Here is a 12,500-nt window from a genome sequence, read left to right on the forward strand (position 1 = left end):
TTGCTTTGCTCTCCAAAAGTGCTCCTTTTGCTTCCTGAGCACCTTCACACAAGAGGGCGAGGGCAGGGAGAAAAGCAGGGCAAGGCCAAGCCTTTATCCCTGATTTTCTTACCCAGGTGATGCCAAACAAAAGCCACTTGGAACACGGAGTCCGGGGTTTAAAAATAACCCTTTGGAGAAGGGAAACAATTGGAATGGAGACGCTGTGACAGGGCCCGGGGCCATAATGGGCCCTTCTGGAGCTGCAGCTGCCAGGAAATTGTTCAGTTCCAGGTCTGCAGGCAGCACAGAGGAGCTGCTCTCCTTTAACCGGACAGGGGTGAGCAGGAATCATTCCACTTTTGCTCTTGGCTGGTGATTCCCAGCAGGATGCAGATGTGGGCACCTGGGAATGGGGTGGGAGCCCCTGGGTGCCCCCCTGGCACAGCAGCCCTGCCTTGGGGTGCTGGGCTCCAGCACTGCTGGGCACCTGGGAGAAGGTGAGGGAAAACCATCCCTGCTTTTGTCACACATCCCTGCTTTTATCACATACCCATATTTTTGTCATACATCCCAGTTTTTATCACACATCCCTATTTTTATCCCTGCATCCAGCTGCACTTTGATTCCCTGTGGGTTCTTTCCATCCTTTACCAGGAAGGAAAATCAGGTTTATTAACCTCACTCACCCTTCCTCCCTTACTTTTATTTTCTGTAAGGAATGGGGCCGTGTGATCCAGGCAATAAATCCCTACAAACCACCCCTAAAACCATTCCCACACCCCAGCACGTCCTTAACACTGAGATTTCATGGCACCAAATGTGCTCCCAGTTTGAAGATTCAGACAAAAAGGAGAGAATTGGCGTTTTTTGCATGGAGCCATAAACATGAATTGGGAATTTTTACCTGTGGACCAGAATCCCAGCCCTGCTATTAGACCACCCAGCTTCTGTGGGCATCTAATTTTTATTTTTTTAAAATATTTTAATAACCTTTATAAGGTTCTGTATCTCCCTGCAGCCCCAGCCCCACCCTAGATCAATGCAGCCACCTCGTTAAATCCCACTTTATTTAGGGCTGGGGTGCTATGAGTATGTAAAAATTGAAATTATTTGCAGGCTGATGCTGTTTAAAATAGAATTAACGAGGTCTCATGTGAGGGGTGTCTTAAAGTATTTGAAAATAGGGGTGTAAGGGCTTAGCTGAAACCTCCTGCTGCTGGTTGGAGCTGAGAGGTGCTGCCAGGGAAGGATGTCCTTGGTTTCTGCTGGAAAACGGAGGAATTCCTGTCAGGAATCAGCTCTGGCCAGCTGGGAGCTCTCAGCATCCCCACAGACTCTGCTTTCTGGGCTTGTTGCAGTTCTCTTGGAGCAGTTTGGGGGGGTTCCTTGGAGCTGGGGCTCTGCAGGGCTTGGGGTGGCCCCTGCTGAGGCTGAACCTGCTTCTGGAAAAGGGAAGGTCTTGGGGCTGCCCAAGGGGGTGGTGCCAGAGCTGAGAATATTTGGGATAGCTCGTGTTGATCCCTTTCCTTGGGCAGGATTTTAGCCCAGTAGCCAGGATAGGGGAGGGGGGTGACACTGAGAAGGGGCAGTTCTGGTGTTTTATCCATTTGTGATGTGTCCCAGGCTGGGCTGGACAGGATTTGGAGCAGCCTGGGACAGTGGGAGGTGTCCCTGCCCATGGCAGGGTGGCACTGGATGAGCTTTAAGGTCCTTCCCAACCATTCCAGGATTTTACGGTTTACAAGCATCTGTGAACTTTGTATCTCGGTAAACCAGAATTTGTCTGTGCACTGGATCTTCTCCCTGCGTGCTGTGGGAGCAGGACCAGGGCAATTCCACCTCCTGCAAAGCAGATTTTCCCAGAAGCAGCTCCAGGGCTTCATCTCCTGCTCATTTTGCAGCCCTGGAGAGCTGGAGCCTGGCAAGGCTCGGCCGATCCTGGCCCAATCCTGAGCTCCCAGGCCAAGTTCCTGCTCTTGGAGAAGGTGCTGAGGCTCCCTGAGCTCCTCCTGCTGCTCTGCGAGGTCAAAGCACGGCAAAAGGAGCTCCTGAAATGTGGCTTTGTGCTTCCCACACCGGGGGAGAGCTGAACCTTCACCCCGTGCCTGAGGCTGACTCATAAATCAAACAGTTCCCGAAATAACCAGGCCGATAAGGAGCAAGATTGGAAAACTCCAGAGGAATAAACAGTCCCTAAACAATGGGATCCATCCATGGGATCTGGCGGTGGATTCCCTGCCCGAACAGGGAGGGAGCTCCAGTTTCTGTCTCCTCTTGCCCACCCCGGCCAACACTGAGGTTGTGAACTGGAGAAAGGAAGGGAGTGCCTGGGCCGTGTCCTCTCCGGGGCTGGGTTGGGCTCTTCTCCCCAGTGACAAGTGACAGGACAGGAGGAAACGGCCTCAAGTTGCACCAGGGGAGGTTTAGGCTGGATACTGGGAAAATTTCTTCATGGAAAGGGTGGCCAAAGCCTGGCACAGCTGCCCAGGGCAGTGGTGGAGTCCCCACCCCTGAGGGGTTTAACTGATGTGTGGATGTGGCACTTGGGGACATTAGTGCTGAGGGAACGGCTGGATTTGATGACCTGAAGGGTCTTTTCCTTAAAACAATTCCAGGATTCTGTGTCCCTGGGATGGCTTTCTCCCCAAAATCCGTGTCCGGGGAAGGTGAGGAATGAAGGCACACAGGGGATGGATTTTCCATGGGAAGTGATGGTGGAGGAGCAGGTGAAGGACGTGGTGATGGCCAGGGCAGCACCTGAATCCCCCTGGGGCTGGAGGAGGCTTCTGATCTTGGCATCCAGGCTGGGAACAAGGAGCTGAGGTTTGCTGGAGAGGGCCCTGGGCTGGCCCCGCACTGGGGGGATTTGTGTGGGGAAAAGTGGAGAATTCCGTGCTCTGCAGCTGAGTTCAGTGCTGTGCTCGGAGGGGAGAGCGCTTTCATGGCTTTGAACCGAGCTCCCGTGCCTTGGGGATAAATTAAGGGTAAAATTCCCGAAAATCGTCAAGGTTTGCAGCGTGGGGGAGCGGGGCTGGCACGGGGCCAGGCCACAGGTGGGACACAGAGCTCCCAGTGCCTGGGATGGGCTGGGAACTGGGAGGGAAGGGTGGGAAGAGGGATGGAAGTGGCGCCCGAGGAGCAGTGCTGGAAGGGAGAGCGTCAGCAGGGCACGTGGTGTTCTGTGGGGTGTGCCAGCCACACTTGGCTCCAGCAGAGACCCAGTGGAGCTTCTCAGGGCAGAAATTCTTCCCTGTGAGGAAAACGTTCTTCCCTGTGAGGGTGGGGATGCCCTGGGATGGAATTCCCAGAGAAGCTGTGGTTGCCCCTGGATCCCTGGAAGTGCCCAAGGCCAGGCTGGACGGGGCTTGGAGCAACCTGGGATGGTGGAAGCTGTCCCTGCCCGTGGCAGGGGGTGGAATGGGATGGGATTTAATTCCCCTTCCAACCCAAGGCATTCCATTCCCTGCCTGGGATTGGGATTCCTGCTCCATCCCCTGCCCAGCACATGCTGTTCCATGCATTTCTGTGTCCCTGTGGTACTGGGACTGCTGGCTGCACTCCAGACAAGGAGGCACTGCAGGTTTATATCCCATTTTCCCCCGTTTTTTGAACAGTTTGAAATGTTGGAGATGAAAAATCTGCAGGAATAACATCCTCCCTCCTCCTTTGGGGATTTGCCTTTCAAACCTTGAATGCCAGGGGGTCAGCAGGTGCCCACGGAGGGGTCAGTATGCTGCTGGGGGTGGGCTGGGGGACATCTGGGGGACATCGGGGGCCGGTCCCTCCCGCTCTCCCGGCATGGGAGGGTCTGGAGCAGCGGGAAGGAGCAGCTGTGTGGAACAGGGTTTAACAGGTAGGGCAGGTCTGGGGAAAGGGCCCCGTGAGCTCCTTCCCACCTGCGAGCCCTGATCAAACACCTCGGCGGGCGGCCCGGGGGCAGCCGTGATGTAATCGCGGCAACCCCAAACAATCGGGCCTTTCACGGCGGCCCGATAACAATCCCAACAGTATGGAAGGGCTGCCATGCAAGAATACACATGCACATTCTCCACTGCGGGGAACTGAAAGCCCGAGTGAAAAGGGGCTTGTTAAGAATATGTAGCTGCTTTCATAATCACTTCGTCAAAGAATAGGCCCTTGAAAACAAGGCTTTAGGCTTATAGAGGGCTTTCTGTGCCTTGACCTTGCAAATATGCAGAGATGCCAACTTTTTTTTTTTGCAAGTGAACTTGGAGTCTCCCAGCGTGGTGCCGGAGCAGTTGGCAGGCGAGGGGGGCAGGAGGTCCGGCCCCGGGACGTTCCCGGGGGACACGGAGCCTTTCCCTGGGGGAGCTCCGCCAGGAGGGCACGGATTTACCTTTTCGTCCTGGGAACTGCTGCACGAGAGGATCGGCCAAGGGCAGGGCAGAGCCATCCCCTTCTGCAGAGAGCTCACGTGCGGGTGCCATGTGGCCTGGCAGTTCTGTGCCCGCCTGGCGACAGTTCTGGAGGACAGGGCTGTCCCACGGCTGTCACCACCCCCGTTTCACAGCTGGGAAAGGTAACGCATCCAGCGTGTGTTGGCTCCTTGATGCTTCCAAGGACACCGAGTCCGTTGTAGCCACGTGGAGGAGTCACCCGAGTGACGTTCCCGTGCTGGTGACAGAGCCACTAACAGGACACACATCCCCAGGCAGAGCCTGCTGTGGTTTTCCCTGGATGTGCTTCCTGTGAACCAACTCGCGTTTGTAGGTTGGGGATGAGCTCCAGGTTGTCCAGCTGGACACAGGTGTTGCATCCACAGCATCCCAGGATCACCGAGGCTGGGAAAGACCTCCAAGATCACCGAGTCCAACCTGTGCCCGATCCCCACCTTGTTACGTGAGTGCCACATCCTTGGTCACCTCCAGGGGTGGGGACTCCACCAGAAAATCCGACCAGATGGGATCTGATTCCACCACCTCTACCGCTTACCCCACCTTTCTTCTCCTCTCTTTAGAGACCCCAAATCCATCACCCCAGGGATCTTCCCTCTGGCTCATCCCCGTTTCCCTGTCCCCCGTGTCCCTGTGCCACCCGAGGCCGGGCTCCCGTGGGCCAGGCCGTGTCTCCGTGCCTGTGTTTTACAGCGTATTCCCTCGCAGTCGGGGGAAGCCTTCCAAGAATCCCCACCTATTTCCGTCAAAAGGCGCCTTTGTTCCCCTCGGACACAATGCGGCTTTGATTCCCTGCTTCTCACCCGGTTGCTGCGGGGAAGGTGTGAGCTGTGCACGGCCCGGCAGCCAGGAGGGACGGCGGTATCCCCTGGGATGGGTTTATTCGGAGCGCTGGAGGTGAATCCCCTTTCCCAAGGGCCACCTCCTGGCACGCTGGGCGAGCAGGGGTGGCCCCCGAGGTGCCCTTGGGGCGGTGACCCCAGCAGGGCACATGGGAACACCGGGCTGGGGTGCTCCTGGCCTGCACGCTGGCACGGAGCTGTTCCCATCCTGGTGGGATTGGTGTCCCTGGGAAAGGCTCAGCAGGCCCCACCGGCCAGGAGATGTTCATGGTGGGAGGGAGGAATGAGTGCTCCTCGGGGAGGGCAGTCTGTGAGCAGATCTTTGTGGGAACATGGAGGGACTGGAGGCCACGGGGATGTTCTGAGCCTGGTGCTGAGCCCAGAAGGTCCTTTCTGCCCCAAGGAACAAGAAACTCCACGTGCAGGGACAGCGGTGGCCTCACGCTGGTCCCTGGTGGCCTCTGCTCTGGCCCTGTCCCACACTGGCAGCACCATGGGAACACCCACATTTCTTGGGAAAACGGATAAAATCCTGCCTTGGGATGGGGCATTCATTGCAGCCCCAGCTGCAGGGCTGGGGCTGGTCCTGGTTTTGGGGAGCCCGGATGGATTGTCCTGGGGCTGGTCCCTGGTTTTGGGAAGCCTGGATGTGTTGTCCTGGGGCTGGTTCCTGGTTTTGGGAAGCCCAGGTGAATTGTCCTGGGGCTGGTCCCTGGTTTTGGGGAGCCCGGATGGATTGTCCTGGGGCTGGTCCCTGGTTTTGGGGAGCCCGGATGGATTGTCCTGGGGCTGGTTCCTGGTTTTGGGAAACCCAGATGGATTGTCCTGGGGCTGGTTCCTGGTTTTGGGGAGCCCGGATGGATTGTCCTGGGGCTGGTCCCTGGTTTTGGGCAGCCTGGATGTGTTGTCCTGGGGCTGATTCCTGGTTTTGGGAAGCCTGGATGTGTTGTCCTGGGGCTGGTTCCTGGTTTTGGGCAGCCTGGATGTGTTGTCCTGGGGGATGTGTGGGAAGGAGAGGAGGAAGGGAGCAGGGACAAACCCCCCGATGAGCTTCTCCTGGATCTCCCCCTGGTTCCATCCCTTCCTCCTGCCCCTCGGGGGTCAGCGTGGGGGTCCCTATTCCCGGTGGGATCGGGATGGGGGGGCTCCCCACCCTTCCCACACAGACCCCTCCATTCACAGCTGCCACCCTGTTAATTTGTCGTGGCCAGGAGCAGCAATAGCTGCTTTGTGCCGAGCGAGGGAAGGAGGGAAAAAAAAAAACCCGGCCCAGACAGCGGCTCCAGTGTTTTCCAGCAGGGATGGTTTTCCCCCTCCGTCCTCCCTCTCTCTGCCTGGAATAATGTTTGTGATTGTAATGGCCTGTCCTGCTCAGGGAAACCCGGAGCCTCTCCCCCTTCCCCTCCCCTCCTCTGTAAACCCTGGGAGAAGTTTAAACAACCCGGAGAGGTTTTTCTCACCGGGCTTATTTTACTCATAGGAAATGAGGGGGTGAAAAGAGGGAGCTGGGAGCTGTTGGCAGAGGAGGAACTGAGCTTGGGAGAGGCTCTGGGATCCTTCTGGAGATCCCTCAGAGCCCGACCCCTCCGTGCTGGAGCCCCGACCCCAGGATGGTCCCGCTCTTGGTGTCCCTCAGTGCCACCAACACCCCCCAGCAAAGCCACCATGGAGAAACACTCCGAGTGTGGAACAAGGGGTATTTGTGGAGCCCAGGGAGCCCAAACACGAGCCCTGTTTGGTGCCTGAAACATTCCCCAAAACTCCCGAGGCCCTGCGCAGCTGGAAGGGCAGGAGGTGGATGTGCCAGCCCTGCACAGCTCCAGCAGGAACCCAACGGGAATCCTTCCCTGGCAGGACAAAATCCTTCCCTGGGAGGGTGGGCAGGCCCTGGCACAGATTGTCCATGGAAGCTGTGGCTGCCCCTGGATCCCTGGCAGTGCCCAAGGCCAGGCTGGATGGGGCTGGGAGCAGCCTGGGACAGTGGGAGGGGTCCCTGCCCATGGCAGGGGTGAGATGAGCTTTAAGGTCCCTTCCCACCCCAACCATTCCATGATTCCGTGGCCAATGCACGGCCCCCCTCTCCCCTCCGCTGATTCTGACTCCGGAAGTCCAAGTGTTCCCTTTCCATGGGATGCAGGAGGGGGAAAGAGAGAAAGCAAAATCCTGTGGCTGTTGGGGCCCCTCTGGCAAAGCCCCCCAGGAGGGAGGAACCTCAACCCTCCCTCAATGCCAGGCTGCCCCAGCTGCCGAGGGCTGGGAATGCTGCTGCTCCCGGGAATCCTCGGGCTGGAATCACCTCAGGGGCCTCCCAGGACAAGTCTCTTGTCCTCCATCTGGTCCCTGTCGCTCCATGGGCTGGTGCTGGAGCTGCTGGAAGCTGTGGAGCTGCTGGAGGATGGAATTTGCTGGGATCCTGTTCAATCTGAGCATGAGCAGCCCTGGGGCCGGGAATGCTTCTGTTGAATCCTTAATCATGTCCCTCTTCCCCGCTCCCAGCAGCCTGTCCCGGGCTGAGCTTTGCCCCTAACACAAAAATATCTGTATTTGTGCTTTTTTCAGGAACTTAGCCATTGGGATTGGGATCCAGAACTTCCCGGAGGGCCTGGCTGTCAGCCTGCCCCTGCGTGGGGCTGGATTTTCCACATGGAAAGCCTTCTGGTGAGCTCTTCCCTCTTCTCCCAGGGACACGGGCCCTCCGCAGCACCTCCTGTGCTGGTTCCCTCCCATATCCGTGTGTCGCTCCATCACGGAGCTGCCCTGGGGATGGGCTGGCCCTGGATGTGCTGGGTTCCCTCTGGAATCGCAGGGAGCTGCTGCTGGGAGTGCTGCTGCTGCCCAGCACTGTCCTGCTCCTTCCCCACCCTCCAAGCTCAGATCCAAGCCCCTGAATCCCAGGGGATGCATCCCTGATCCCCACAGGTCACCGCATTCCGGTTCAGTGCCTGTGCTGAGCTCCCAGATCCCGCACTGCCATTATTATTATTATTTAATTTTTACGTCACTTCATTTTTCTCTCCCTTCACTCCAAGCTGGAATTTAACCCCACTTCCATTTTTTTGTCCCTTTTCCCTGAGGTGCCAAAGCCAAGGGCACAAACCCTGGGAGCGGGAGCTGGGCTCCTGCCCGTGCTCCAGGTGCTGGGCGGGAGGGCAGGGGGAGGCTCCCAAACTGCTCCAAAGCTTTCCTTTCCTTTCCCCTTTCCCCTTTCCCCTTTCCCCCTTTCCCCTTCCCCCTCTCTCCTCTCCTCTCCTCTCCTCTCCTCTCCTCTCCTCTCCTCTCCTCTCCTCTCCTCTCCTCTCCTCTCCTCTCCTCTCCTCTCCTCTCCTCTCCTCTCCTCTCCTCTCCTCTCCTCTCCTCTCCTCTCCTCTCCTCTCCTCTCCTCTCCTCTCCTCTCCTCTCCTCTCCTTCCCCTTTCCTCTCCTCTCCTTCCCCTTTCCTCCCCTTCCCTCCCTCCCACCTCCATAACTGCTGGCACTTGCACCAGGATTGCTGCTGCTGGGAAGGGACTTCCCATGGCCCAGAGGGTTGGGACAATCCTAGAGGGAAAGAAAAGGAGCGGGAAGAACGTGGCTTTATTTAGTTTGAGGTTGTGGCCAGGTGTCCTCTTTGGGATTGAGCTGGAAGTGTTTCCTCTGGAGGTGTTTCCTCTGCCCGGGAGCTGGATCCCCAAATCCCACAGAGCTGTTGGGGGAAGGAATTAGATCCTGCCTGCAAAACTCAGCTGGGTTAGGTCCAATAATTTTGGGTGTTGAAATGATCCTGGTGCCCTGGCCGGTGCCCGACCTCCTCCCGGGCACCGGGAATGTGGGGACGGTGGGGATGGGGCGGTGCGAGCCCCGTTATCCCTTTGGGATGGCTGCTCCAGGTCTCCAGGGATTTTTGGGCTGGCTGTCCGGCAGGTATGGGCAGCTGAGCGGGATGGTGGAGCCCCTGGCCGGCGTCTTCGGCGCCTTCGCCGTGGTGCTGGCGGAGCCGCTCCTGCCCTACGCGCTGGGATTCGCCGCCGGAGCCATGGTCTACGTGGTGATGGACGACATCATTCCCGAGGCACAGACCAGGTGAGAGCCCGGGAACGTCCCTTCCCGGCCTGGCTGGGACACGAGCGGCGCTTCCCTCTTCCCAAACATTCCCCTCTCCCCTCTCTCCCTGCAGCGGCAACGGGAAGTTGGCATCCTGGACCTCCATCCTGGGATTTGTGGTGATGATGTCCCTGGATGTGGGGCTGGGATAAGGGCACTGCTGCACTCCCAGGAGAAGACTTCAGAGCCCCGTGTGCTCCCGCGGGACTGGGAGCCGGACACGCGTTATCCCGGGACTGGATCTGTACATAGATGTTTTGGGATCTGGTTTGGTGTTGATTCCCTCTAATTTTATATCTCCCCCTCCCCTCCGAGTTCCTGGCGATGGTTTCCAAGCACAAAGATGGGTGGATCCTTCCAGATCCTGCCTTGGTTTTCCTCTTGGAAGGGGCGCTGGATGACGCTGGGCTGGTTTCCCCAAGGAAAGGCCCTCGGGATTTGGATCCTCTCCGTTCTGTCGGAGGTCAGGAATTCCCTGTCCCGTGTGGAGGCTGGTCTGGGGTTAATCCTGAGGCATTGCAATGGAGTACACTCCTTACGGAGTCTAGAATTCCACCCTTTTTTGGGAAGGCAGGTGGAAAGCATTAAGACTGATAAACTGGGGACTCAGAGGTCTCCCAGAGCCTGCTGCTCCTCGGGAATGCTGCAGGGAATTGGTTCGGATGGATGCAGACAGTCCAGGCAAATAAAGATGAATTTTCTTGGGATCTCTGCAAGAAGGAAATGTCATTTTTTTTCCTAAACGTCTCTCAGAGGGGCACTGTTCCCATGTGCTGTGTCCAATGTTCCGGGGTTTTCTATGGGAAAAAGCACCAGGAAAGGAGGATTTGAGTGCTTCCTGTGGCAGGCAAGGTGTGGGCTCCACACTGTCCCTGCCTGGTGCTGTCCAGCGGGACGCGATTCCATGTGCAGCTGCTCGGCCTTCCCAAGGGATTGCTGGATTTCAGCTGCTGCTCCCAGTGATCCGTAACTCCTGGAAGAGCCAAGCCAGGCTCCTCCTGGTCACCCTTCACCTGCAGGAGGAGCAGGAGCCGAGCCAGCACCGGAGCATTCCGGGAGCCCTCGTTGGGATGAATGAATGAATCCCTCAGGATGAGTTCATTATCCCACCTGGAGAGCCACAAACGTGCACGGAGGTTCCTGCCTCTTCTCCTGATGCTTTCCAAGCATTTCCTGTGGAACAGCTCTTCCTGAGCACTGAGGATTGATCCCTTCCAGGCTCAGGAGTGAACCCGGCCCATCCCTGTTCCCGGGGCGCGCTCCAGGGAGGAGGGAATGGCCAAGGCTGGAAGGATGCTGCAAATCCCAGTCCCTCCCACTCCAATCTCCAGCACAAAGGGCTTCCCTAACCCCTCCAGCGGGAATAACTGGATCACCTGGCTGCCTCCTGCCGCTCAGTCCCTCTGGAAGCGGGGCTGGGACGTCCCGGGTCCCCCTCTGGTCCTGCCGGAGCCAAAGGGAACGGGTTGGAATAAACTAAACCGCAGCTGTCCCTTTTGGTTCTATCCTTGTTTTTTGGTTGGGTTTCCTCTGTGTGTCCCTCTGGATGATCCAAAGCTCCTGTTTGCCGATGGATTTGACCTTTTAACTGTGACTGCTTTCAATAAATGGGAAATGGAGTTTGCACGGCGTTGTTTCCATGCCATAAATCCGTGGATTTGCTCCTCCTCCCTCCGCTCTGCCGCGTTTCCTTTCTCCAGCTTCATTCTCCCTGGCCTTCCAAGGTCCTGCCTCTTCTTGCCTGGGAAGGCAGCGTCCTTGGGGATGGGAAAGGAGGGGGAAAAGCCAAGGAAAGGCAGTTTCATGCAGACATTCCTGGCTGTGCATCCCTGGGACCTGCGGGGCTGTGCAGGTGAGCTGGGTCCCTCCAGGCTCGGGGGAAATTTGGGAATTTAGCCTTTAGCAGGATAAGCAGGCGGTGTCAGGCCCTTCTTTTTCAAAGGTGGGAGCTGTCCCTGCATCCCGGGGCAGGAGAGGGGAGGGATCTGTCTCAGCTGGGAATCAGAGCCCCTTTCCACTGTCCCATTCCCAGGGCCAGGCTGGAGCATCTCCCACTGCTCTTCCCATATTTCCACCCACACTGAAGGGGCTGGAAAGCTTTGAGCCTTCTGTTCCCAGCCTTAAACACCTGAAAATCCTCAGGGATATCCATGGCTTGGGATTCTCCAGCCTGTCAGGGATGTTTCCTACTTTAATTCCTGGCGCGTGGTGCCAGCTGGGACAAAAATAAAAACATTAGAGAGTTAAATGCAGCCCTGTAATCTGATTTCTGGGAGATAATTCCACATAAAGCATTTAATCCTGCTTGGATGCAGCCAGTCCAGATGAGGATGGAGCCCTAGGGAAGGAGTGGGGAGGGAGAGATGCAGGAATCATGGAGGAAAATCCCTATTTTCTGTTTATCCCCTGGAGGGGAGTGAAATTCTCTCCCTGCTCCTTTGTATGAGGGAAAAGCTGGCGGGGGCCAGGCCTGGAATCACCCCTGGGAGCAAGAAATGTCCATGGAAAGGGGGAGTTTGGGAGCAGAGGGAATATAAACACCCAGCCAAGGCCTGGAACGTGGGGACGGGCTCTGCTCCGTGGCTGGAGGAGCCGGGAATCCTCCAGGGAGCAAGCAGGAGGGAAAAGGGAAAAGTTATCCCATGGCTGGGAGAAGGGGTTTGGGATCCTGGCGGGTCAGGATGCAGCCAAGGGATTGCTGTGGTCCCTCCCCATCCCAGGGAATGGCCCCGCAGCTGCCCCCATCCTGTGTCCCTGCCTCTGGAAAACGGGGAGGAACCCCTGGCTCACAGCAGCCACGCTCACGGTGAGCGCAGAGGGGAGGGTTTCCCTCTTTTTTCATCATTTTCATGGGAAAGCTCAGCCTTTGGATGGGCACAGGGTGCCTGGAGTGGTTCGAAATGTCCTGGGAGCTGCTTGCCAGCAAAACCCCCACATTTTAGCTGGGCATTTCTCCCCACCCCCACTAATTGTTCAGTAAAACCTTTAGATTCTTGAGCTTGGCCTTGAAATGATGATAAATTTTAGCGCTGCTCGGAGGGAAACTTAAACTGTGACCCCTCTGCAGTTAAAACTTCAACCCCCCCCCAGTAAATGGGCTTCTCCTGTGATGGGGTTTAAAATCATCCCAACCCCCCAGCCTGGATTTGTGGCTGCTTTTGTGGATGTTTTGGGGTTTTCCA

At 57.2% G+C, this 12,500-nt stretch overlaps 1 protein-coding gene across 5 annotated transcripts in view; it reads left to right on the top strand.

Moving 5' to 3' along the window:
• The window catches only part of SLC39A11 (solute carrier family 39 member 11), a 73,104-nt gene extending 62,160 nt beyond the window's left edge, over window positions 1-10,944 (top strand). For 3 of the 5 annotated variants that reach the window (XM_032128811.1, XM_032128814.1, XM_032128812.1), the window contains exons 8-10: window positions 7,799-7,897; window positions 9,105-9,297; window positions 9,392-10,944. In XM_032128811.1, coding sequence (XP_031984702.1) covers window positions 7,799-7,897; window positions 9,105-9,297; window positions 9,392-9,607 — 508 coding nt within the window. In that variant the 3' untranslated portion in view covers window positions 9,608-10,944. The remainder of the gene's footprint in view (window positions 1-7,798; window positions 7,898-9,104; window positions 9,298-9,391) is intronic. The other 2 variants (XM_032128815.1, XM_032128813.1) reach the window with 1 other exon arrangement.
• Window positions 10,945-12,500: the final 1,556 nt, after the last annotated feature.

This window comes from Corvus moneduloides, chromosome 19, assembly GCF_009650955.1.
Source record: "Corvus moneduloides isolate bCorMon1 chromosome 19, bCorMon1.pri, whole genome shotgun sequence".
Lineage (NCBI taxonomy): Eukaryota > Metazoa > Chordata > Aves > Passeriformes > Corvidae > Corvus > Corvus moneduloides.